This window comes from Mastacembelus armatus, chromosome 1 (assembly GCF_900324485.2).
Source record: "Mastacembelus armatus chromosome 1, fMasArm1.2, whole genome shotgun sequence".
In the NCBI taxonomy this organism is placed as follows: Eukaryota; Metazoa; Chordata; class Actinopteri; order Synbranchiformes; family Mastacembelidae; genus Mastacembelus; species Mastacembelus armatus.
Genome location: NC_046633.1, coordinates 12,136,542 through 12,164,181, shown reverse-complemented (window position 1 = coordinate 12,164,181; position 27,640 = coordinate 12,136,542). Strand labels below are relative to the sequence as shown.

The following is a 27,640-nucleotide window of genomic DNA, read 5'->3' as shown; positions in this document are numbered from 1 at the left end:
CAATAGCTGTTAAGTACAATTTTAGCAATATGTAGCAAAGCTCAATAAAAAGAACTAAGTCTGTAGTTAATCTTATACAAATATGTGTGAATTTATGTCATCTGTGGTTGGATTTGTAAGGTAAATAATACATAAATAGTGCTAACAATACAAGAACAGACTCAGCAATTTTTTATTGGTTGTGTGGTAGTGTGGATTGTAATCTTCATTTGTGTGTGTGTGTGTGCTATAATTTATTAGATTTATGTTTTGTTTATACATAGAAAAAAAAACCGATATCTTGTCCTGGAAAACCAAATCACTTTGTCCCTGTTTCTATTGGAACAAAATAAATAGATGTTATAGAGCATACAGCGTTAAGATTTAAGCATATTGTTTTAAATATTAATGCTTTTCTTTGACTCTGTAAAGCACTTTGAAGAATGCAGAAAATAAATCTATCTTGCCTTGCCTAAGATGTAGCACAGCCAACAATGTCAAAACCAGAACACATTGGACACAATACAGAGTGAAAGAGTGAAAAAAAGATTAAATATGGGTGTTTTGCCACACAAACATCTGCAGCCCAATCCATGACAGCAGGTATTGAGCTAAACCCTTATGGATAAAACCACCAGACAGACATAAATGCTTCAGAATACTTACAGTCAGTCAAACAGTAAATTATACAGTTTAGCACAACTTGTATTACCTGCTAAGTGCTGAAACCTCTCAACGCCTGCCAGATACTTCAAGGCACTGCCAAAGCAAATCAGCACAATGAAAATTTCAGAATGACGAAACTAACCACAGAGCGCTGTTAAAAGAAACAGTTGCAACTGACTCACCTTTCCATAGGTCCATTTTCAGACAAATTATTTTCAGTCACATTCATAAAGCCATTTGAATTCACTTGAAGTGTAAATTATCTATCTAGTTTGAGTTTGAATGATGTGCTATGTAGCCTATGTAAATCTCCAATCTTCAGCCAGTAGTCTGAGACTGCAGCCAAAAACAGCAGTTAGGAAAAACTATCGGAGTGAGAGAATGTCTTGTGAAACCTCAATAAGACTGTGGCTAAGCACCCACAGCCTTGTCACCTTAACCCGTATTTTTTCTTACCTCAACTAAAGGATGGCATGCTTTGTGATGTTTTTTTTTTTTTTACTTTGTAGTCAACCATTCAAACACTGTTGTCCAGTTCTCAAAATACCCAAGGCTACCTTTATAGTCTGTTTTAGAATGACTTTCTGAAGATATTTTCTTTACCAATGTGGAGCCAGTACAAAAGCATTTTCAAACACCAGTGTAGTCAAACATCTGGACCATCTAACAGTATATTTATGTGGCTATTGTGTGTGTGTGTGTGTGTGTGTGTGTGTGTGTGTGTGTGCGTGCGTGTGTGTGTGCGTGTGTGTGTGTGTGTGTGTGTATGTTTATACAGTACATGTTACTATCACATAACAGTGAGTAGGCCTATTTACACTAGTAATATAGCACTTTTTAATTTAACATGGGATGTGTCTGTTAGTACAGCTTATTTATAATATAAATATGTTAGTATATATCAATGGTTACAACTGAACTACAGGTTCACTAAGAGAGCTTAGTGAACTAGAGTCAAATTCTTGTTTGTGTGCACAAACTTGCCAATAAAGATGATACTCATTTAAAAATGAGTTGACCTGTAAAGCTGCATCACTCAATTTCTAGCCACCAATAGGGAGAAAATCATTAAGATAAGACAACATGAACCCAGCCAAGAGACCATCATCTCCCTACAAGGGGGGCCAAAAATCAAGTGAGTCTATGCTATTATCAGCTATTGATTAGACGCAAGTTTGTATTGTGCCTATATCACTCAGTGCAGTGCATACTAATGCATTAGCATGGCCTCTCTTCTCCCTCTTACTTTCCTTTAGTTCCCTGGTTGTCCAGTCTTAACACCTCAAAACTCAAATGTATACACACAGTTATTGGTCATACAATATAATATGAAGTAACACATTTAGGTCTACAAACTACATACTACATACTGCATTCACATACAGACACACTGGCTATAACACACTTCCAGCTCTGGTTACATCAGATATAACTACTCATTTAGCAAAAGAGCCAAGACTGCCACTGCCAGCTCATTATATTCACACTTAGGAAGTGAATGAAGTAGCTGAGCTTAAACAACAAGCTATCAAACACTGCATCAGCTAGTCTATTAACAACAGCCAGGCTGTTTGAAAATGAACTTACCATATTCTAGTTTAATACTTAGTTACTGCATATTGCATTTTAAATCATTATTGACTGTCCTTTTAAAAGAATCAGAATTTTTTAAAATTCAGCCTGCCTTTTTTATAGATTATGCCATCATATACCATATCCCTCCAACTCTCATCATGAAAGCTGAGTGAATTAATGTGCATTTGTGCCTCAAGTTTGGACCTAAAAACATCTGAAGCCTAAACTAGTAAATTCCTGCTATAATATTCAGTTCACAGCACCATGTGTAATAAAAAAGATAATAATCACTATGCAGACAGGGTAAGGGTTAGAACTGTATTTGAGATGAGGTCCTATAAATGTCAAATTACAAATAGTTCTTTGACAGGATCAGCCCTTTGCAAACAGTTATTTTTGTTGTACAACTACTGTTACATTATAACCCATCTTAAATTATGCATCTTCTTCATGCACATACCCATTTGGAAAGATTCTCTGTAATGTTATTGACCCATGTCCTTGCTATGAGCTACTCATCCAAGGCGTCATACTGGGTGATCTTTATCAGGAAATGTTTATAGAAGACATGTGCTGCCAACAACATTCAAGGATGAAAAAAGCACTGCTCAGGGTCAACAGCACACAGCAGCACTTACGGTACACCAAAGTAAACATTAGCATTTCATCCAAGAGTTATTTCAGGCAACACGTCATCAACTTTTATTTCAGCTTTATGCTTTACTGAGTGATTTATTGTTTTTTTAACAGTGTGGTTGAATCATGAAGCAAATCCTGTGTTTATGTGCCCTGGGTGGCAGGTCTGAGCTGCTTACTTGTTGCTCCCAAATAAAGGCTCCAGTTCATATATTTCTTTACTAGCTAGGCAGCTAGCCATCCTGGGAGTGCCTGATCTTGTCAGATCTCGGAAGCTAAGTTGGTTAGCACTTGGATGAGAGACCGCCATGGAAGGCCAGGGGCCGAGAAATTCAGCCACCGAGGATACACAGGCCAGTGCTGGTCCCAAGTAAAATGAGAGGGTTATGTCAGAAAGGGCATCCGGCATAAGACTTGTGCCAAATCAGTCATGTGGATCAATTGGTTTTCTTTACTAGCTAGACAGAGACCAGAGTACAGTTAAGTGGAATTCAAGTTATATCCCTGGGGGCGTATTACATTAAATTTTTGGAAGAAATTGATGAATGGGGAAAAAAACTGATAATTTAATTGCAGTTATTTTATAGATAATTTCTGTCCCCTGAGCAAGCTTACATTTTGTTACCTTGATGATTAATGACTAAAAAACTTAATCTTTCATTTCATCCTGTGATTAAATGCCCCAAAACATATGTTTTACTAGGAATATGTTAAGTGAACATCCTTCTTTGAAGACAGTGTTTACATATCGTACAATCGTCTGACTCAAAAGCAGTTACTGGGAATCCGACCAAAAACACTTTGATTTAACAGCCTCTTGTAATAGTGTACTGCCTGAGCAATGCTTTGGCTGGTTCCAGTATGTACAATATATTTCTTTAGTTATTGTATCTTAATACTGTATGTGTTCAAGAAAAAAAAAACATTTCATCACCATACAGCTTTGATTACATACAATAAATCACCCTTAGCTTCTAGGTTCAAGCTCATAGTCGACCCAGGACCTTTCTGTGTGGAATCTGCATGATCTCTCCATGTCTGCATGGGTTTTCTCCAAATATTCTGGCTTCCTCCCACAGTTAAAATATATACAGGTTATGTTGATGGATGACTTTCAACTGCCCATGGGTGCTCATAGTTGTGCAGATGAGTGTTTGCCTCCAGTGACTGCTGATGTGGGATTGGCTCCTGACTTTCTGTCATCATATCAAATTTTGTGATGTAATACCTGCAGAATATGTTACAGTTCCATCAGCCACTTATATAAAATTTTAATCAACAAATGTAAGCATGCTAACATGCTAAACTAAGATAGGGGCCATGGTTGATATTACTGCTGGAATTACTGCAAGCATATTAGTGAGTGTTTTGTTGTTGTTGTTATTAGTGTTGCTTTCTGTCAAATCCCAGGATCACACATCAACAATCTCATGACTATATATCGACATCCAACAGTTCAAAGCTGAGCTCAAGGAAAAAGTCCCATCTGGAGAAGCTGTCAATCAATCACAGTGAATCATTCAATGTACAGTCAATCACAAAAGCAACCAATAGCATTTACCAATAGAACCGTCAGTGAGCCCACCCTCGAACTGTCAAAACCACACTTAATGTCAGGTCGTGCACAAATATATCAATCAACCACAGAGGTCAAGGGAAAATCCTCTTGGCGTGCGAGGAAAACTACCAAATGGAGAGCAGTCTCTCTCTGTTACCATCACCAGTGTGGACACAGGTTGAAAATATGGTTTGTTCCTACAAAAATCAACCACCATCTTATCTTTTCATCTTATCATCCTTGGTTTTTGAGGTGTTCAGCTGCAGATGATTGGACCCACACCACCTCACCAAGTCAAGATTCCTGTACGCTCTCTCCTGTCCATCTCTGACACAGCCAACCATTAAGTATCCAAGTATTTCTGCATGTGGCAAAGCTCAGAGTTATACTGGAAGTCAGATGTATACTGGGTGAACAACACAGGAGAAACCACCTTCCCCTGTGGCGCTCTGGTGTTTTTGACCACAGTGTCTGAATTCAGCCTGACATACTGTGGCCTGTCAGTGAGGTAGTCTGCGATCCATCACACCACGCTTAGGTCCACACTTATTCCTGCCAACTCATCTCTTAGTAGGTGGGGGTGAATGGTGTTAAAGACATTGGAGAAATCAAAAAACAAGATTCTCACTACATCTCTTCCCTAGTCCAAATAAGAGTAATCCCTGTGTAGCAGATAGAGAAAAACTGCAGTGGATTTTGAGTATGGCTGACCTGCGGTCTGAGAAGATGGATAAGCTGCCTTTCAAAATACATCATGACATATGAGGTCAGGGCAACTGGCCTATAGTCACCTGGTTCCCTGGAGTGAGTCTTGGGGACCAAAGCAGTGAGCTAATGCTGAATATTTACACATCAGTAATGACGCCCTTAGCATGATTATTTTTATGGCACTCGTTTTGCATTTCTGTCTAGAACACCTTGACTCAATCAGTCTGTTCCTTGTCACGAATCAAGTCTGCTTCTGGCAGCTTCTGTATTCATCCTCATAATATTGTTTTAATTGAGTGCTGTCTGTTTACATCCTTGTTGGATTTTTTTAAATTTGAGTACTGAGACTTGTTTGATTGTTGACACAAAAAGCCGCTGTGAGAGCTAGATTAAGCTTGGCAAATCATTTGTCAGCATTGATGGTTCCACACTGAACAGAGCACCTTCAAGAAGAACCCATAACAGGGAGAGTGGATAAGCTATAAAACTCAATCTGACCAGAAACACACACACACACACACACACACACACACACACACACAAACACAGAGTACTCTTCAGGTCAGACTACATAACAAGCCAATTAACAAAGGCACACCTCAGGCTAGTAACCAAGTTTCTCTTACCACAGTTGTACTCTGGAGACCAGCCTTAACTCCCTCCCTCTGCAGTTTAGCCCAAATGTCATGGTTAAACACGCACACACATACACACCATGGCAGTCTATTCCAGAGCTCCTGCAGCTGCTGAGGCAACCAGTTAACATGGATGTTTCCCTTGTGTAATGATATGTCTTTCCATTATCATGGGTTTTATTTTCCCTATCAACAGTCTTATGTCATGTACATGCATGTTTCTAAAAAGCCCAGCAGACACATTGTGCCTAGAGTATAACATTGTTAACTTCAATAATGGAATCTGCGATGAAATGGTATCAATGGTCTTTTTCATGAGGTGAGACAAAATAATATAATGAATAAAAATAGACTAAAATGTTCTTTAAAAATGTAAAATGTTTAAACTATTTAATGGACGCTGAAATTAAAAACCTTTTGTTCAAACAATGACATCACCTTCTTTCATTGCTTTCCATTGTTCATTGTTTTAGCCTCTTTCAAGACTGGATGTGTTACTTAAACGAGACACCCTCTCTGCAAAAACTGCATTCTTAGTTGGACAAAATCCATACAGAAATGATCGTTTCTTGATCACGACTAAAAAAGACTAAAATGGTAACAACTCCACATTGTAGTCAAGTAATCTTCTGATGGCAGAACAAAGCATATAGTTATTACAAATGGTAATGTTCATATGCAAAGCGAAAATCTCCGGACCATTTATTTCTAAATCAAAAGATGGAAAGAAAGCTACAGCTTCACCTTTGAATCCTACCTTAAACCTTTTTATATGGAGTAGCAAATATTCCAAGATGAATGATTTAAATCCATATTAGTAATAACAAGGGACGATAAAGGTATATTTCTTACAGTTTTGCTGAGGTACCCAGTGGAGATATTCCTGCATTGTTTGTCCTCAGAGTGGCAGCATCCTCCACATCTGTAGACGGACACACAAGGCGGTTTATAGAAGATGTTTGTGGGTGCTCCGAACTCCCTGCCCACGTCGACACACACTTCTCTGGGCATGCATTGAGTCTTCCTCCACTCCAGCTCTATACCTGATCACACACAAACAATCACACACACACACAGAAAGTCAGACCACAGAGTCGGAGTTTTTTTTAATCTGCTGCCATACCCGTGGGTGCAACAAACAAAGACACTCATTATATATTAAATTCTCAAAAACAAAAACAGTTTCTAATTATGCATAGTTCAATGTTGGCAATGGATTTCAAATTTTAACCTGTAAATGAACAATTTGGATCTTGCCTCAGGCTATTACCAATCTAAACTACATCTAAGTGGTGGCAGTGTGACTAGCCATAATTATAACAGTAGGATCATAATGAATTCTTTCTAATCATCCCAGCGTGTTTCTATGTAATAACCTGTAGTAATAGCAGAAAAATTCCAAAAATAGCTGCCAGTCAGGGGCCTCTTCATGAATGAAGCTGGAGAGATGTGTTGTGACATAGAAGCAAGCCTAAAAGTTGTCATCAGGGCATGAGCTCTCTAAGGTCAAGGTCTTTAACACCACCAGTATAGCTAAATCTAAACTTATTATCCTCACTGCTTTGTAAAGTGATTTCGCTGTAAGTAATTACACAGAAAAAATGTTTACACAGTTTCCATCGATTAAAACACATGACCACTGAGATAATTCAATCCAAATTTTACAATCACTCCGACACTAAAGAAAAAGTCAGTTAAAGTAATTTAATGCAAATTTGAGAGGGCAACCTAGATATTGTGCCATATTATGGGGAGAAATAAACATTTTGTGAAAATAAACCAAATCTCAACCAATCTCTCCACTCTTTCTTAATTCTATGAAGGGACCTCCAAAGCACAGGAACAGTCCTGAATGTAGTGTTTAGCAAAACTGTCCATAAGCACAAGGCATTTAGAGTGCTGCTGGGGTCATCCAATTTCTGGTTTCACAAGTTTTTTAAAAAATACATTACAACGAAGTTCAAACATACTTTTTAGGACATCCAAGTTGAGGTAGGCAGCAGCAAATGTTGTCTCTGTGTCAGCCTGTGGCCTGAGTTGTCGATGCTGTGGCTGCTGAGAGAGCTTGGAGGCCATGGAGGCAGCAGCAGCAGAAAGTTTGGATCTGCACTTCAGAGCAGCCCAGTATGAAGGATAGATCAGACTCATCAGTTCATCAACACTGGAAGCTGCACGCAACTTCTGCTCCATGTCTGACTTTGGTGGAGAGTCCTGAAAGAGACAAGACACCTGTTAGTTTATGTTATTCCACAACTTGAATACTCAGCTCTGACCAAGATACACACTCTGGGTCCTATTGTGTCACTCCAACTGTTTTAATTTGTTTTGCCCATCTGTGTCGTGTGAAGTAATGGAAAATTTCAAATTTCTACCCAGCCCAGTCTATACTCCCTACTTTACCTGCTCCAGCAGCCCCACCCACAGTCCCCTATTCCTCATTCTGTGCAATCACCACTCTGCAGCTCTTTGCCAGAGCATTTCTGACTGTTGCTGACCTGTTTGTGCTGAACAAGTCTCCTGTTTACTCCCTGTCTGTCAGTACTCTGATGACCTGATCGTTGACTTAGCATGGGATTATCGGGCCCCCCTCATCTCCCATAGGGTCCAGGTTCTTCTTTGTAGAAAAGAAGGACCAGACCCTACACCTTTGCATCAATTACCATGGGATTAATGTCATAACTGTTCACAACAAGTACCCGCTTCCTCTTCTTATGTGAGCCTTCGAGCTACTAAAGGGGGCTACAATTTTCACTAAACTCGACCTATGTATCATTTTAATTCGGATCCGGGAGGGTGACGAGTGGAAGATGGCCTTTAAAACACCACTCAGACACTTCGAATATTTGCCCCCACCGTCTTCCAGGCGTTCATAAATGACGTCCTCCGAGATTTTTTCTGTATTGCTTACAGGTGCACCGCAGGAGAGTGGTGGTTGCTGATGAGCCTCACCTGCCACCAATTACTCTTCTGTTGACATAAAAGTTCCGGTCTTCTTCTCCAACTTTGCTAGTTCGTCTCTCTAACTCCCGCGGTAGTGTCACCCCAGAGTTAGAGCTTACTACTAGCCTGAAACCTGTTATTTACCAGTGGTTTTTTTTAAGATGTACCTGTAGGAGTTCACACGGGCTGAGGGTCGAACTGCCTGAAGAAGTACCCTGGAGTTTTTTGTTCATTCCTTTCATCTCCAGTGACCCTTTGTTCAGAAATAAACTGTTACCTGTTTTCTAAGTCCGCACTTGGGTCCCCTCCTCACTCCGCCATAACAATAAATATTAACCCTCCAACAGAGAACAAAAAAAAATGAGAAAGTATATCTACAGTGACAACAAAAAATTAATCGAACACAGGTGAAACTAATTCAGATAATAAACATAAAATTACCTAGAACTTCACTAGGTGAAACAGGAGCCCTGAAACCAAAATAACAGTCCCACGGGAAGTCCCAAAACACCAGACCATGACAGATAGATACCATAGAATCCCGTTTGTGTTTTTATTGTGAAGGTAATGAAATATTCCTCTGTTGTCTGAGGTTCTACAGTACCAATCAAAGTTTGTGCCAGAAGCTCTTGCAGTAGAACAGTGTTTATTGTACTCTGCATGGCCAGAGCAAGTTCAAGTGAAAATAAGAGTGTATTTATTTTGGTTAATGAGAGTACAGAGCATGACAGTTTGGTTAAATATTAAAAAAATGTTTTAAACTAATTACAGCCTGAAATCTAGGTTTTGAATAGAGCATATTACTACAGGAGACAATTACAGTTGCATCCTCTCCAAAACAGTTGTGTCCAAAGCAACATAATCAACTTTCTTAAGCAATGATAGCGTACTGAGTAGTTGTACAGAGATAGGTTAAGTGAAAGTCCCTGCAGATCTCCATGACCCTAGTTAGGAATAAGCAGGTATAGATAATGGATGGATGGATAATAAGTGCACTCAATGTCTGCAGACGCATGAAACTAAGATGATGAACATGACTGTATCTGCATCTTAAAGGACCAACCTGATAGATTTTGTGTAGGCACAAAAATCTGACACCCAAACCTGACTGGCTTATATGAAAAAACCAACATGTTTGTTTGCTTACAAGTATTTCCCCATTTACTGCTGTTCGCTAAATCCATGAGCTGATTGTAAACTGTCATGGAATTAATTTTGAAATCAGCAACTATATGCGCATCAGTACAAGTGTGCAGTTTGCTCTCACCAACCAGAGAGTCGGGTTATAACTCCATTACGTTGGGCTGGTGTCTCACTTTGTGAGCTCTTCTTGCCAACAGAGAACATAAATACACATATTAAGAGCATTAAAGTACCTGAACTCTCTATCAGTCAGCAGAATTAGTTTCCCCCATGTGGGTTCTGATTTGAGGTAATGTATCAATATCACAGTTACCAAATGTGTCCAATGAATAAGTTAAAAGGCAGCAATGTTTATTGCCTTGGTCCAGAGTGACCAAATCAAACTACAGGTATGAAGGTGTTATATGTCACCCTTTATGAGATAAGATATACAAAACAGGCCCACTGTACTAGGCTGTCTACTTGTGTGTATATTTACACTTAAAGATCCATGTAAATAAATAGAGAGTAATAATTAACTTGACAGATGGAGGACATCTGCTTGCTGCACTACTGTGCAATGGTAAGACTGAGCTCACAATGAAACTAACTGTTCTTTTTTGGCAAATGTGTAGTGTATCTGAATGTTATCTGATTTCCTGTCCTGCAATACAATTAAATATATGCCATTGTACTATTTATAGTAAACAAACAATTTAACATCCACACAATTGGTCTGGCAGGAACATCATGTTTGCTGAAAGCAAGGCCATTAGTCACACACACACACACACACACGCACACTGATTGGCCTTTGAAGCAGTCCATTTTTTTAATGCCTCTGTAATTGTCTTTACAGCCATTGCATTGATCCACTCAATTTCCTATTAGCTATATTTTATTTAAGAGTGCTCCTATATGCATGTTTTGTGTTTCCACAGATTTATTACATGTATATGTCCTGTCTGGGTTTCCCCCATCTCTCTCTCTCTTCCTCTCTCCCTCTCTCTCTCTTTCTCTCTCAGTTTCCCCTAATTCTGTGTTTCTCCTTGTGTGCTTGGGTAGTGTTTGCTCATGTATGCACACACACTGCCCCTGCACATGGAAAACAGGTTTTTGTCTGCCATCACATTGGCTCAAATAGGCTAAAACAAACAAGTGAGTTCTAAATAAGACTTTTCTGTCACCTGAAGAAGGAACTACAGATTCTTGGCAAACTTGGTATTACAACTGGAGAGTCAATGGACTGACATTTAAAGGTTTGAAACAGTTTTGGAATGTCAATACTGCTGAAACCTCCACACTAACCAAAACATTCTAATACGGTTGGAGGTATTTTAAAGCCAACTTTAGATGCTTTAGCCTGTTAACATCAAACTGTGCATGTGCTAAATTGCTCCAGTCTTCAAAAGCATAGTGAGTTGTCAGATTGATGTCCAAACTCAGAGGCAGTCATTCACAGCTCATTTCAGTAAATCATGTAAATCAGTGTTCCAGAGGCTTGAACCTTAAGGTCAATCATTCACCACGGCAAACAACTCACAACACATCAACCTGTGTTATATTACAGTTGTGGGATGTTTTAGCTGTGATCAGGAATTATTTTCACAGCACAGAACTAGCAGTGTACTCAGACAGTGCTAAGGATTGGTATTGGGACCAGTCCAGGCATAGTTTCATGGATTAGTAGTGGCTAATATTTATTACTTACTTTTCTCCATTTACTATACTGTACTGTTTTTTGCCCACCTTAGCCAGATTTTGTAGCACTGCTCTGATTCACAAGAGCCAGGCTTTTACATTGCAGCACTGCCCTGCATATATCTAAGGGAAAATTGTGTAAATGTAAAACGTTATTTGGCTGCATTGAGTTTTAACAACAAAGTTGGAAACATACATGAGTTCTAAACTCTGACAATTATTAATGTGTTATTACTCCCCCTGCTTTTTATTTGGAGTAGGTTTACATACAAAACTTGACAAATGTTACTGGCAGCTGACTGTCAACAAATTCTAAGTAATGTTTTTAACTAATTTGGTGAGTGGATTTGTGAGCTCTCTGCAAGTGTGTCTGTACTCACTGAAGCTCATTTGTAATGGAAGAATCTTGTGTAACAGTCAGTGTTTTGTGGTTTGTGCATAACAAATAGTTGAAAATTAGATGAACCAAATACCTTTGGCTACAGTAGATATTTCATATGACATATGCAACATATGTTTGTAATTAAAGAATAAGGGTGAATAAAAGTCAAACTAAACAACAACCCAATGACATTAAAAAGACTGAAGCCAACCCACCACAGAAAAATTGTACAAAGATTGGCTGGAGTGTGGATGACAGAAAAATGTGCACTAAGAAAAAATCATTAACATTGTTGAAATGTAAAGTTTATCAAATTCGTGAGGTCAGTTGGCTAAAAATGCAAAACCCTTAAATGATATGCTACTTAATTATAGGCAGGGTTTATACAAAACTAATGTCAATATACAGCACTTCTGTCTGAATACAGTACTCTTTACATCCACTAGTACTACTTTATTTTTGCTTTCAGAATACAAAAAAATACTGCCCATCCTGAACTGAAGCTTGAGTAATCAAAGAGATGGGAATCTCTTTTCCTTTTAAAAACTACTTTCTGCTTCAAATACAGGGCTCACTTTTAACATTTGTGTAATTTTATCCCCGAATGTTTGGAACAAAATTAGTGGAAGAATATCACTAGTGTTAGGGCAGCAATTGTTGCCTCATAACGAAAAGGTTCCTGGTTCAAAACCCAGCAGGGTTACTGTGGTTTCCTCCCACAGTCCAAAAAGATTGATATTAGATTGATATAGTGAAGATTGATATTAGGTGATTCTAAATTGTCCATAGGAGTGACTGTAAGCGTGTGTGGTTGTTTGTCTCTATGTGAAGCCCTGTGATGGTCTGGCGACTGGTCCAGGTTGTACTCCTGCCTTTCACCCAAAGAAAGCTGGGATAGGCTCCAGCAGACGCCTGTGACCCTAGTTAGGAATAAGTGGGTATAGATAATGGATGGGAGTTTTATTGAGTTTCATTTATGTTGTTGTTGAACTACTGACTGATTACTTGCTATATTTGTCATGTATACGAAATAGGCATAGATAATGAATGAGTATCACTAATGTATCACTAATGTTATTGTCTTGCCAGAGACTCACTGAAGTTGCTGACGTTTCACCTTTAGGGACCTAAAATTGAGATAATTCATTTGCAGCACAAATGGTAAGATCATGGTGGCACTAAACAAAATATCAAGAAATATCTAAAGCTAGTCGGATTCACCTTCTAGAGACCCTGAAGATTCGCGCAAAATGTCATTGCAATCCATCTATTGGTTGTTGAGATATTTCAATCTGGACCAAAAAAATATGATGCACCAGCTAACTCAGCAAACAACCCAACTGACATGACAGACCACAAATGAAACTGAGAGGGACAATGTGAGATGTGACCCGGTGTGAGTGTGGCACTTCTTTCGTAGAGAAGTATGGTGGATAAAATACATGAAAATATGATGAGTAGAAGAAATACATTTGATATAATACAAAATTATTTGTTCCTGAGTACTCTGTCTTTCTCCTTTCTCTGTGTGTGTGCCTGGAATCTTCTTCAATACAGATCAGCTTGTCTTGGATTTTATCTACACTCATCAAGAATATAAAGAATAGGAGCAGCAGGAGGGAGAAAAGTACAAACAATCCAGCTTATGATTTGGATCAGACTTACATACACAACTACTGATATGACTACAACACAAATCTTTGCTCTAAGACCCAAGATTAAATTTAAACATATCAACTTTACGTCCAGTGCAAATCTGTGTAGGTTATAATTAGTTTTTAACAATATATATTTTAGCATCTGCATTATACTTCCTGTTTGGGACTTTTGTTTTGTAGGTGTTTCCTGTGTTCTCGGTTTTGGTTTCCCATGGCTTTATGTTTTTGCTTACATTGATTGCTTTCACCTGTGTCTGATGAATTCCATGTGTAGTTCAGGCTTTGTTTCCTAGTTCCTGGTTTCCCCTCCCATGTCTCTCTTTCCTTATGTGTGTGTATGTGTCCTGCTGAGGCAACAAGGTATTGAGGCGCACCTGACACTCATCTGACCATTAGAGGGATCTCTATTAAGCACTCTACAACACCTCAGCACCAGATCGTGCTACCTGTGATGGTAGCAGTCGTCTAGCCAATGCTCCTCACAGTTTTTAAAATTAAAGTTTTTACTCTTGAAGTAATATAACTTTCTTGTTCTCCTGTGTAGTTCCCTCATCTGGCAACTCACCTCGGCCTCACCAGTTGCTTCTTCTGGTTCCTGTTCCTGTGTTTCCTGGATTCCAGTTTTCCAGTGTATGTAACTCACCTGCTTCTCCATGTATCCTGGAATCCTGTTTCCCAGTGTATGTAACTCACCTGCTTCCCGTGTGTCTTCTGGATCATTGTGCCTCAAGAACAATACTCGCCTGGTTCCCTCCTGTGTCTGGTCCCTCGTCCCCATTACCTGTGTTTCCTTTGAGACTGAGAATCCTTTGTTCTAGTTTTCCTATTAATGTTATCCTACTCTATTGTACTGTAAATAAAGACACTTTTATTTGAAAATTTGGGCCTAGCGAGCTGTCTTGCCAAAGGAAAACACATCTATACAGTATTTTGTGCACGCACACACGGTTTACAATTTGTCCCCAAAAACCAAATACGGATGGGACTACAGTACCTCATAACAAAGAGATGCATGCATTGTGACATGTAGACTGATAAGTAATTCATTCATTCCCTAGTTTTAGTGATCATCCCGCGTCATCATAAATCCATATAGAAAAGGACCGATACACCTGCCTCTCATTCCCTCATTTAATTCCCTCTTTCTATACTAGTCAGTTTCCCTGACTCTCTGCCAAATCACCTTGTGAGCCCTCTGTAGTCTAAGAATTCCAGCCACTTGGATCTTTCCTGGATAATTAGACTTTGTTTCTTGTCTGTTTGTCCCTAGACTCATTCTGTAGTCTGGACTTTACCACCGGTTCTCCCTGCTAGGATTTCCTTTGCTCAGATTTCCTGTAAGCCTTGTTCCTTGGAAGTTAGATTTATTCTAAGCTAAAAGCTTACATAGCCTCTGTTCTGTCAGGTTTGCTATTTTACTTTTATATCCCTAGAAACATGACTATGCAAAATCCACGCAAAGCACCCAGGCCATATCACTGGTTGGGTGTTCAAAGTTGGCAGGTGTCATATCGGACATTTTTAATATGTCACCACCTGCTTTAGACCCCATCCAGTTCACATATAAACCAAATTTCTGGTAATTCAATAAGAACACACACATCAAACTACTGCTTTTTAACTTTCAACAACACACACAGCAACTGCATTGTGATTTTTTTTACAGGTAGTAAAAACACATATATACACATAAAACAAAAAGAAAGAGACAAAAATTACATCTGCAACTCTTTACTGAAGTAGAACAAAATGTTTTGTACTTAATATGGAAGAGAGCAAAGTGCAGATTAAGAAAGACCAAGAGAGTCTGTGGTAACTGAAAAGATGGGAGAAAGATGACGTGATAAGATTAAATTAGATGCCTTTACATTACTTTTAGAGGTCACATATTAGTCCATAGGAGTATTTGAGCCCAGTTATGCTGAGGGTTTCTCGGGGAGTTTGGGAGTTTGGGAGTTTTTCCTCTCTACTGTCACCAAGTGCTTGCTCATAAGGGGTTTGTTGTTTTTTTTTGTTTTTTGTAAAGTGCCTTGAGATGATTGTATTGTGATTTGGCGCTATACAAATAAACTGAATTGAACTAAATTGAACTGAAGTGTTACTGGTTGCACCTGTGATTTTCCTGAAATTACAAGGGAAAATTGTATCCATGTGAAAGGTCTATTAGGACATTTTTTTCACATTGTGGCAATTCTGAACATTAAAACTTCCATCATAGTCCTCTATCTCTATTGCTAAATCACAACAGAGAAAAGCATCAGTGAACAAAAGAAAAATAGACTCGTCACGAATTTTAAAAAATCTGTTGAACGCTGCTTTTGTCCAGTTTAACATGAACCCCCTAACAAAACCCTTAACAACATACATAACTCCATAAGTTATGCCTACTGAATCAAAATATGTAACCAAGTTCATAATTTTAAACCCCTATGTAATAGTTATTTTGGATGCCCCCTGCCTCCTTATAAAACCCGTAGCAGGAGTGGGATGGGGAGGGTACATTATTCATGGTGGGTAATCTGGCATCAAGGTTGGTGTAGCAGATAGGCAGCAGGCTGTGGAACTCTTGGGTTGTTTTAGCCATTCAGAATGAGTACCGACCGACTGCAGCACAAAATTCAGGGTGATTAAATTAGTGTCAGATGACATTCTTGGGCTATATTTGTGCTGAAGTGCAATTACTGTAGCATGAAATCCAAGCAGCCATATACAGAAAGAAAATCAAAAAGGACAAAGTTCTGGAAGTTGTTACATTCCTATTCACAAACTGATTGCAGTTGCTGGTTGACTAGTTTTTGACATCTCTACACTGATACAAGGGTCATTCTGCCCCTATTACAAAAACACTGCTTTAAACACTCAATTAGTGAGATTTACCTATACTTTTTAGTTTTATAAGCTGATTCTCCAAGTAGCATCTAAGGATTGAAAAAACAAGATTTGAATTTACTCCCCACACCGTTATTTCAGTGGGAGTTCAGTGTTATTCTACTGTTATTCACAACTGTAAAACCTTTTTGGTTTCATGATCTTAAGTAATTATAGATATTAATTCTTCCTTTATCCCAAAATATTCTCAACTAGTTTTTTTTAACTGAGGGATGATAATAGAGACATCAGAGGACAACACCACAGAGTTAGTACTTACTCTGTAAACTTCCTGACTTTATATTAACTACTGTTACACACCTTGCTAAAACTAGTATAGTTTGTGATGCTGTTGAACAAAACACAGAATGGTTTTCACCCATCATAATTACAGCTGACAGACCAACTTAAATCTGTTGATAATGAGTTGCGTGTTTCATTTCATAAGCTTGTTTTTTGATTGAAATAAAGTATGCACAGTCATGTAACAATAATTTTGATTTCCATAGGTGTGAGAAATGAATTATTGATAATGACTGATAATACTATTTCCTACATGTCCTACACATAGATACATGACTTAACTAAAAGCACTCATGACTCTTCCAGTGATCTCACTTCCTGTCCTATCAGTCATATTTACGTCATATTTTAGTTTTAGTTTAGGTTGCTTGGAACCTCTGCTGAGAAGGTACTAAAAAAGTGCCTGCTAACAGGTACTATCCCCTAATGGAAAACCAAAAAAAAAAAAAAAAAAAAAAAAAAAAAAGAGTCGAATCAACACAAGCCAGTGGAAAAGCCCCATTAGTTGTGGTAAACTGACTTCATTATGCATTCTGTCCTCCTATATGCTCGCCTCCCATCCCCCATACAACCACCTTTCACCTCCCATTCAGACCCTAAAACACAGCATGTCAACTGGTGAGGCCTGCAGGTCATTTTAACACCAAGTTGTCAAAACGCTGAATAACTCCTCACATACTTGGAGCTGAGAGAGCATCGAGAGTTGAAATGTCCTGCAGTAAACACCTTTAGAACAATCACCCTACAGGATACTATTTTAGATGTGAAATCCCCAAGTCTCCCAATTCAGTTTATTCTTCTAAACAAAAGCAAATTTTCATTTGCATAATCAACAAACATGACACCATGGCTCCACAGTGTTGTTCACAAAACAGGCTAAACTAAAGGCCTGACAGTCTCTTTTATATGCCCAAAACATTTTCTTATTCTAATAAAGAATGTCATATCTTTTTATGAAGATGAGGCTTGTGCCCGGTCTGTGGGGCGCTGTGCTCTTAACAGCCGTCCAAATGAGATGCGGATTCAGGGTGTGAATTGCAAACTGTGGGCCCATGAAGAGTACACCACAGGCCAGAACTACATCTGATTAGTCAGACAGACAAGAGTCAAAACCAAATAGATGTAGGAGCAATTTGAATATTCTGAAAGTTAGTTTAAACTGATATTCCAATTGGTGTAGTTGGACCAAGTTTAAAGTTTGAAGCAAAGTATTTAATGATTTAGAAGAATTTAGAAAAGTAGAATTTTAAAGTTTGCTTGAAAGCGCATGTGTTGCATTTGGGAGTATTTTAATGAAAAACCTTAGAACCTCAAATGGTTTTGCTATCACTGGATTTCTTGCAATGCCCATCCTGACACCTTATCGTTCATAGTGTAACTTACCCACTAATGGGGCGAAGTGCACACTAACTCCTGAACTGCACATAATTCTGTTCTTAAGTAAGATATTAAAATGTGATGAATACAAAATATATAGCTGACACATTTAGCGGCTGTATAAAAAAAGACTGAAAAGTGTGACTTGATGCCCTACCTGGGTGCAGTAAAGATGATGAACTGCTGATCTTGGCAGGAAGTTGGCAAATTTTAGCCACATGCTGTTAATTCTGGCCATTTCATGATTGGGTTTAGGGTTAGGGATTTTGGTTGTGGTTATGGTTATGGATTACATGCCTGAAGTGAAACATTGTTTAAGAGAGCATCAGGTCTCTGACCTGAGCATAGTTGGACCCAAACCAAAATCAGACTGATCCTAACAGTCCCAAGTGGAGAACACAGCATTGGCAGCAGGATGATACACCAGTGAGAAACCTACTATTGGTGCAGTTCAATTCAACAGTTCTACTATAGATCCTTGTTTCACAAAACTTGTTTTGTTGACACTGACAAGTACACAACTGTACTTACTGAGGTTGTAGTGTTGCACTGAAGTGCATTATATTGAAATGTGTTTGCCTTTGCATTTATGTTAATGGCATGGACAAAATATGAAATTTCTAAGCTTTGTAAAAGTAGAATTCGTAGAATTTTTTTGTATTGGACAGGATTACAAATGTACCTAATACAGTGTGTGTATTAGAGGTTGATTCTGGGAGTTTTTTGTTTTTATTCATTTTCTGGCAAGTAGATGTCATCCTAATGGTCTTACACTATAAGAATTCTTCTCTTCCACTGTTTTTGTTAAGATAAGAAGATAAGATAAGGAAACCTTTATTTGTCCTTCAATGGGGAAATTGCATTGTTGCAACAGCAAAATACAAGTACACATCAGAGTGCCAAAAGTAACAAAGATGTGAGATAAATAAGAAATAAAAAATACTAAGTGGAATAAAACTATACAGGTACAAAAGCTATAAGTGTGTACAATATGTGCCTATAGGCACGTATAGTACTGTTGAAACTACCACTGTCTGATTGCTTCACAATATATGAAACTAGTTGTTGAGAGACCCTTGTTGTTTTTGGCCCAGGGGAAAGAAAGACAGAGGGATGGATAAAGTTAGGATAAAAAAGTTTATTTTTCTATAGGGGAGTGTGGACTGCTTAGAAATGAAGATAAACGGAAAGGGATGACTGAGAGTCAAGTGCATAGAACTGACTGGGTGGATGTGTGTGGGTTGTTGAAATAACCAACACACGTGTGAGTAATCTCACCCACCTGGTTTCCATCTGCAAAGATTAGAGATGAACACACACACACACACACACATTGATTTGAGGGCGTCAGTGAAACAGGGCAGATTATTCTTTTTACCTGAAGGTAATTATTCTGGTCAGGCCATGTTTTCATAAGAACAATGCTGTATGACAAATGTAATTTCACTGTAGATGCCAAGATGCATGTCAAACTTGAGACATGTATCAGGAGTACAACTTTTGTTTTTTTTCTCCGTTTGGTGTGATGTTTATTTCTTTCTCTTACATTCTTCATATCTCTCTGAATTCCTTAAACCATTGCAAAATCCTGACACCATCCATGTACATCTGTTTTAACATTTTTAATAAGATGTATTTGGAACCACCAAAGTTACAAGAAAGCCAAACAGATGTGCGATAAGGCTCTCGCTGTGTACTACTGCAGGATTATTTTACATTACAGTGATATTTATAGATATCACAGCTGTGATGGATACAAACCTCTACACTTGACACTGAGCTGAACTGTCCACTGAGAAATCACAAAAAATTCTATCGCTAATTATACAGCATTTTTGTGCAGACTCCAGGGAGTTGTGAAATATGTGCAAGAGATAAAGACCGACAGAGAGAGAGCGAGAGAGCGAGGCATAGGTGAAGCAATTGGAAAGAGAACAAATAAAAACTAAGAGATGAAAGAGACTCTGGGTCAGGATAAAGGCTAAAGTACGAGCACTGATATTGTTCTATTCTTAGTCAGCTTCACTATAATGAGCTAAGTATGATGTTGCAACTTAAGCCCTGAGAGCAAAAGTGAGGCATTAAGACAGAGAGAGAAAGATGCTAGTGTTGCATCAAATATTTCACCACATTCATCTATCTACTTCAGAGTTCACGGATATCTATAGACTGCACTAGTGCTCTGCTAGAGACCACCACCATCAGAATAAGAATCAGGTTTATTGCCAAGTATGTTGGACACACAAGGAATTTGACTCCAGTACAGTTGCCCTCAGTGTGCTTGTCACAATAGATGAATTTAATATAAGTGGGCGAAATAGAACAGAATACAAATAGAAATAGAATTAGGAGTAGGTCACGTAGAAGAGTTTCTGAGTGATTATGAACATTTATAATATTTACAGTTGTTAGTCATTGCACCAATTTCAGTTATTGCACTCGGTACTGTATTGCACTGGGGGTTGTTCACAGTGTCCTGTTGTCAGACAACATGGAATAGTGTTCATCAGTATGTATCAGAGATAATAGCAATATTTTTTCATCCTTGCATTACCCACAGTTTCTACTGAGGTTTCCTGGAGGCAAAGCCAGAAAGAAAAATTCATCCCTGAAACAGAAATGTGAACTGAGATGGAAGATCTAGCACTCAAGTACTGTCTGAATATCTGTATTCAACTAGCAACATGACCATAACGACAGCATGAAGTTCATCCTAAATCTGTTACCACTTTATGACCTAAGACACTGGCCTGTTAACATAGACAACCTCAGCTTCTATCTGGATAAAACCTACAGGGAAAACAGAGAACATGCAAACTCCACTAAGAAAGGCCCTGGGTTCAAATGGATTTGAACCTTCTTGCTGTGAGGTCACAATGCTGTCCACTTCTCCACCATGTCAGCCCATGTGAGTTCCACAACATGAATAATAGTGATCTAAACAGGCAGTGACTGTGTTTATGATTTGCGCTGCCACATATTAGCAAATGAAAATATACATGGTGTTAGCTTATGTCATTTTCATTCTCTCTGCTGTTTCATAATTGAGGTACATGCATGAACATACAGCAGGGTGTACCTAATGGAACTATTGTCAACATAGTCTATGGTCATGCTGAATATGTGAAGCTCTTTGACTCACTGATCTGTACTAGCACCAGGTCAGCACTCATTCATCTTCTCCAGAAAAGTGGCCATATTTTGACAATGTGATGCGCAAGTAAGCAAGTACAGAAGTGTGTATATCAATAGTATATATTTCTTCCTTCAGCTCTAGATCTGTGTACATTTACAGGTTCAGATTGAGAAATCTTGCAAGGATGACCATACAGCTTAGTTTAACACATCAGTGCTGCAGATAGTGCATGAATGAGAAATGAGTGCAGAGTAAAAATATTTACGAAAAATTACTGCTCTAAATTCAACAAAACTCAAGCTTACGCTAAAAGTGTCTCCATAAACCACAATGAGACCTGAACTTTTCAAACAGTAATTTCACGATCCTGGCATCAATCACAATGGAAATGATTCACATGTAATCTGCCAGTAAGCTGCCAATAATAACAAATATGAACAAATTAACATTTCAGTGCTTGGCTATGTTTGTTGAAACTTTTTGGCACTCACTTCATTGCCATGTGTGGTAAAATCCCTTTCATCTGGTTTCCAGGTTGTGGTTTCTGTAAAGTACTATTATTATCACCATGTTATTTTCAAATACTATTTACTGCAAGACTCATAGGTTGATAGAGCTTGCCTTTAGAAAGCCCGAAAGCAATGAAGCAAAAAATGTTCAGATCTTGCAGGTCGAAAGGAAAACTAGATATAGAAAGCCAATAAAAACACAGAGAAGAGGTAAAATACAAAGAGCTGCTAGGAAAGTCACGAAGACAAATGGCACACAACAGGGTTCACTGGAGAGGCTGACTGGGGATTTTTCCTCTACAACAAGCCAAATGTAGTAAGTCAAGTGAGTCAGTGAAGATCTAGGCTGAACCATGTTACGGCTTTGCGCATGTTGATTTGTTATATATAGTACTATCAGAACTCAAACATCAGTTCTTCCAGGCCACAATTTGATATTTTTTGGAGTGAAACATGGTTTACTCAGGTTTATGAAGAGCACAGACACCCAGTATAGCACTCATTCATTTTGTAATAAATATCCACGTACATTTGTCACAACGCTGTAAAGCCCCAGGAGCAGCTCAAGAGACTTCGGTGGTTTTCAAAAAAATACAAACATTTAGGAAGGCTGTTAGTTTCTGATGCAGAGGTGACATTTTGTCCTCCACAACAAGCCAAATATAGTAATGTAGAGAGGGGTTCCTGTACAGTATGACAACATAAAGCCTTCATTGCATGGTTTCAAATATAAGTTGGGAATTTTGCCCAAGAAGTGACACTTAATCTTCTTCTTTTCCTTTCGGCTGCTCCCTTCAGGGGTCGCCACAGCGAATCATCTGCCTCCATTCAACCCTATCCTCTGTATCCTCCTCACCCACACCAACTATCCTCATGTCCTCCTTCACTACATCCAAGAACCTCCTCTTTGGTCTTCCTCTAGGCCTCCTTCCTGGCAGCTCTAACCTCAGCATCCTTTTACCAATGTATTCACTGTCCCTCTGATGTCCTCATTCCTGATCATATCCATAAGTAGTGACACTTAATGATTGTTAGAAATAATCCTGTGAAGATCATGAGATATATATATGATTATATATTATTTTTCATCACTATCTCCTAAATTTTACTCTGTAAACTATACAAGCTCCATGTACAATCTGAACCTTCTTGCTGTGTGGCATATTACCTATCAGTATTTGTATACTGATCATTACACCAAAGTGCTGCATTCTCTCTATTCAGCCCAAATGAGGATGTTGGTGAGTGATTATCAATTAATTATTTAATCATTTAATTTAATTTTTTTTTTTTTAAATTAGAGGTGCAGTGTGTACATTGAATTTAGCAGCACATGGTGAGATTGCAGAATCTAACCCCAGGGAAAAGAAGGCCACATTTGAAGGAGTCTTGTCACCTTGTTGTGATGCTGTGATGCAATCAGCCTTCAAACGCAGCCATTCACAATGCACAACACAATGCAGATGATGAGGACCTAAGGTGTTAAATATCAAAAAATGGACTGCAGTTTTGTGTAGTACCCAGGTACACCAGAAACATCCATGAGCCCACCCTCAAACTGTCAAAACCCCTCATGTTATATCCTGCACAAAAATGTCAATCGAGCACAGAGAGGGTGGGAAATCCACTTGGCGCACGAGGAAATCTATCGAATGGAGAGGGGGAAAAGCATTTGAGGAGGGAAAAAACACAGTTTGAGCGTCACATTATGATACATACATGCAGCTCTTCTTTCTGTGCGCGCAAATTTCACGTTTGTGCTCGCAATTGGGATATTTGCATCCACGAGCTTAAAATGTGCAAGTCTATATTATTCACCCTGTGTTTTCAGCCTCTAGTTTTGACATTGATGGTAATGCCATACAAACTCTCTGAAAACCTGTTAAATGAAAATATAAACTAAGCTAATAATAGGCTCAGACATTACACACTGGATCTCTAAGTTTAAGTAGCACAGTGAAGATATTTAACCTGCAATAAAATGGCTATTTACTGTATACCATTTTAATCAGAAAAGGAGGACTGTGGAAAAGCTTAAGGGGTCTTTAAATTAACATTTTTGTCACAGAAGGCTGAATGAAATAAAATAAGTAAGAGAGCAAAATACATGGGTGTTTGAAAACCTCACTCCTATCCCATTCAAGTGGCTGAAATCAAAGTGGAAAAGTTTTTTAATCCTTCGATACTTAACAGAGATGAACTGCTATCAGGTGAATAACTGAATAACTGTGAGGTTTTAAAGGCTGAAGATGACAGCTAAGAGAGAAGCTCATCATCTCAATTAAGTTTTCTCTGATCAAACAGCTGCATGCTACTACTTAGCACTTATCCTCCCTTGCCCTGGATCTGTCTGCGGAAGCCACACCACACACACACGCGCACACACACACACACACACACACACACACACACACATACACACACTTGACCCCTATGACACCTGCATTCACTGACTCTTTTCTCTCGCTAATCCTCCCCCTTGGAAAACTGCTCTCTCCCTCGCTGTTTCCCTTCCTTTCTCATCTAGTTTCTCTCATAATTCAGTTCAATTCAAATCTGCTGTGTTGGCATAACAATAAAGAAAAGTATGTTTCAATGGTTTATCAGTCCAACTAATAAAAAACCTGAGCCTGGCCTAAACCTGAAATGATATCCTTCACACCAGAACAGATGATTACAATTGGTTAACAAAAATAGACCCAAAGAGATCTGGCTTTGGCTTCTCCTTTTGAGTCCTGATTGTTACCAATGAGCTTTTTCCCTTTGTCCAAAGCCACACACCCACCAGGGGAAGTGAAGACTGATATGTGGTAAAACTGAATAAGAGGGGGAAAGCGCAAGCATCACAGGTGGGATTTTTTTATTTTAAATTCATTTATTTATTTTCTACATGTGAGAACAGTTTAATTACATTTAGTTACTGTACAGTTCCAAAGGATATGGGCACTTTTTCTAGATGTTTTGGGGTTTATGTGCATTATACAGGAAAACAGGCACCTTTTAGAGGGGAAAATGAAGTCGATTTCTGGAAGTTCTGGACATGGTGTTTAGATATTTTAATAACCCAGAATATGGCACAATAATGTTAAAATCTAATTTATGTAACATCCTGTAGATGCATAAAAATGCAGTTCCAGAGTTGATGCAGTCATGCCCCACATTTTTGTCTATGTAATACTTTCTATATTTAACCATATTAAAGAGGGAATATCCGTGATTTAATATTCCACTTCCATAAAGTTGGAAGACTTAACAGATGAAAAAAAGTTGCAGCTGCAGCAAAGATATCCTACTTTTAGTTCCTTGTGCAGGTCAAACATGAAAACCAAGTCAGTAGCATCTTTCCCAAGACATGCCTGCTTTCTGCCACACCTCCAGGTTGTAATGCACTCTTTTCTCAGAATCTGAGGTGAGAAAACCCTGATGACATTGTTTCCCAAAGCACTCATCAAACTGAAAATAGCACTGAATTACCCATTGTGTTCAAACCATGTGAATGGTGTAATACCAAGGTTTTTAAATGAACATTATAGTCTTATTATCGTAACAACATTATATGTTTTGGCTGTCCTGTCATAGGACTATGTCCATACATAGACCCAACTTAAATATTTTGTATCATAATACACACTATGAAATGACATCATTAGGATTTATGCCAGCCGCAGCAGGTGGGTTCCCAGAGTTAGTTGGCTCTCCACTACATATGTCTCCACAAATTCATCTTAATGTATAATCTCTAAATTAACATTATTAAACTCTAACATGTACATTATTATACATATATTTTAGATTATACATATTAGTTTAAAGGGTAGAGTAAGATGAGGGTGATATCAAACTGCTGCTCATGTAATGTGGAGTTGATCGATGGAGTTGTGTAATAATAGAAAAACAGAAATATTAAAATGACACATACTCCATCCTGGTCGCTGCTTTTCAGGTGGTATTTCCCACTAAAATGAGCCTAAAGAATTAAACGAACTACATTTTGTGCCCCCTGGAACCACATGACGGGCTCTGTCCATCTCCACCCTCACTGGCCAGGATCAGGTGAAACATTAAGGCGAATATAGGCTGGTGTTATGAGCATACACCCACACAAACACTTCCAAGTGTGCTTCTAACAAATTCTAGTCTTTTTTGTGTTGTTCAAACTTACCGCCTCGTCCGTCTGCTCCTGCTCGTAATATTCATAATAGTCGCTGTGGCTGAAGTCGCTGGCAAGGTTGGTGTAGACAAGATAAGCGAATAAAAGAGATATTCCCAGTAGGTGCATGGTTAGAAAGTCCTCAGAAAGTGTTTATGATATGAGAACCATGAAAATGGATATTTTAAAAAATCCTCCCCAGTGTCTGCGTTGCCCTCTCCTGCCGCAGAAAGCACTCTTTCATTAGGTCTCTCGCTCTCTCTCTCTTTCTGTCACGGTCCGGTACAGCTTCCACACGGAGACTGCAGCATGTGTTTGGGCCCCGCTGTGAAAGCCCGGTCATATGGAAACAGATAAATCCGGTCAAAACGTCTGTGGCGTCGGTTAATCCGAAAAATGACAGGAAAAGCGTCTGCCTTCAAAATAAAAGCGCACAGCTGTCCTCGTGTGTGGACAAGCGATAAAAAGTGTAGAAATCGGTATTTTCTATTGCATTAAAGAGCCCCAGTAACTATTTCCTCGCTCACACGCTAAATTTTCATAATATATAATAAAGGGGATGTCTACATCGGAGCAGCTATGAAATGCCCAAAGGACCAGGTATTTTGTCAAGATATTGTAGTTTCATCTTTGTGAGACAACCTATTTGGCCTTGTAAAATAGAGTATACAAGTATACAAACATGTGTTTAAAGACATCACGACCAAATTCACATGTATAGATCATTAAGTATGGAAATATGGGCTGAAGACATAAAAATGGTCTATTTTATGTATTTTGCCTATCTTCAATTCTGAACAAGCTCATTTTCAAGCTCTTGCAGTTGTTTAATAATATACATTTCACATAAGCAACTACAGATATTTCACATTAGATATAATGTTTTATATATCATCTGTCTTGTCCTAATGAACACTCTCACTTTATTGAGAAATGTCTGGAGGAAGTCATGTATTTTGCATGATTTTAGCTTCATACATATTAGTAGGAGAATTAAGTTGAGAAAACAAGAGTAGCTGTCTATGGCAGGCCATTAGACAATAAATCGATTTAACTTGAATATCCATAATATTTCAGACATACAGTATTGAGGATCTGGATGCTTTTTTGAGCCAACACAGTTGCTTTCCTAAGAGGTGTTGAACCAACTCTTCTTGTTGAATAGATCTTGTTTATTTTAATGATGCCAGCTACAGGACAGGTCAGGGGGCAGGGGGGACAGAAGGGATGGGGATAGAGATAGAGAGACAGACAATAGAAAACAACAACTTCAGTGATGCTTATACAATATAAACAATAACAATGCTTATACTATGTTATCAATACAATGTTAAGACATTACTAGTCAGTGCAATACAATATTGTTAAAATAATAATAATAACTATATGTTAATAATACAATTTACAGTGTCAGCAATGATACACAGAGATGAAAACTACCACAAAACATGTGAATGTGAGTATGTGAGTGTATGCACAAGTATATGTGTGAGTGTAGGTCTGAATTTCTGAGCATCCTTAGTCCTGTGTAGTGCATTCTGTGGAAGATTTTGTTCTGAATGAGCTATAAATTTTGATTTTTAATCATTTTAAAGGTCTGTAAACATATCCAGTTCCAGAAAATTGATCTGGACTAATGGATAAACCTGCCTCCGATTTTGAGGGTGGGAGAGAAATCACACCATCAGTTGTAGATATTAAAACAGAAATTTTAAATAGTAGTTTAGGGCTTAACAG

The 27,640-nt window shown here is 38.4% G+C and overlaps 1 protein-coding gene across 3 annotated transcripts in view; it reads right to left on the bottom strand.

Moving 5' to 3' along the window:
- Window positions 1-26,235, bottom strand: part of vegfc (vascular endothelial growth factor c) — a 46,988-nt gene extending 20,753 nt beyond the window's left edge. For all 3 annotated transcript variants that reach the window (XM_026302404.1, XM_026302405.1, XM_026302406.1), the window contains exons 1-3: window positions 25,916-26,235; window positions 7,728-7,968; window positions 6,610-6,800 (exon numbers count right to left, since the gene is read on the bottom strand). In XM_026302404.1, coding sequence (XP_026158189.1) covers window positions 6,610-6,800; window positions 7,728-7,968; window positions 25,916-26,032 — 549 coding nt within the window. In that variant the 5' untranslated portion in view covers window positions 26,033-26,235. The remainder of the gene's footprint in view (window positions 1-6,609; window positions 6,801-7,727; window positions 7,969-25,915) is intronic.
- Between the last annotated feature and the right edge of the window lie 1,405 nt (window positions 26,236-27,640).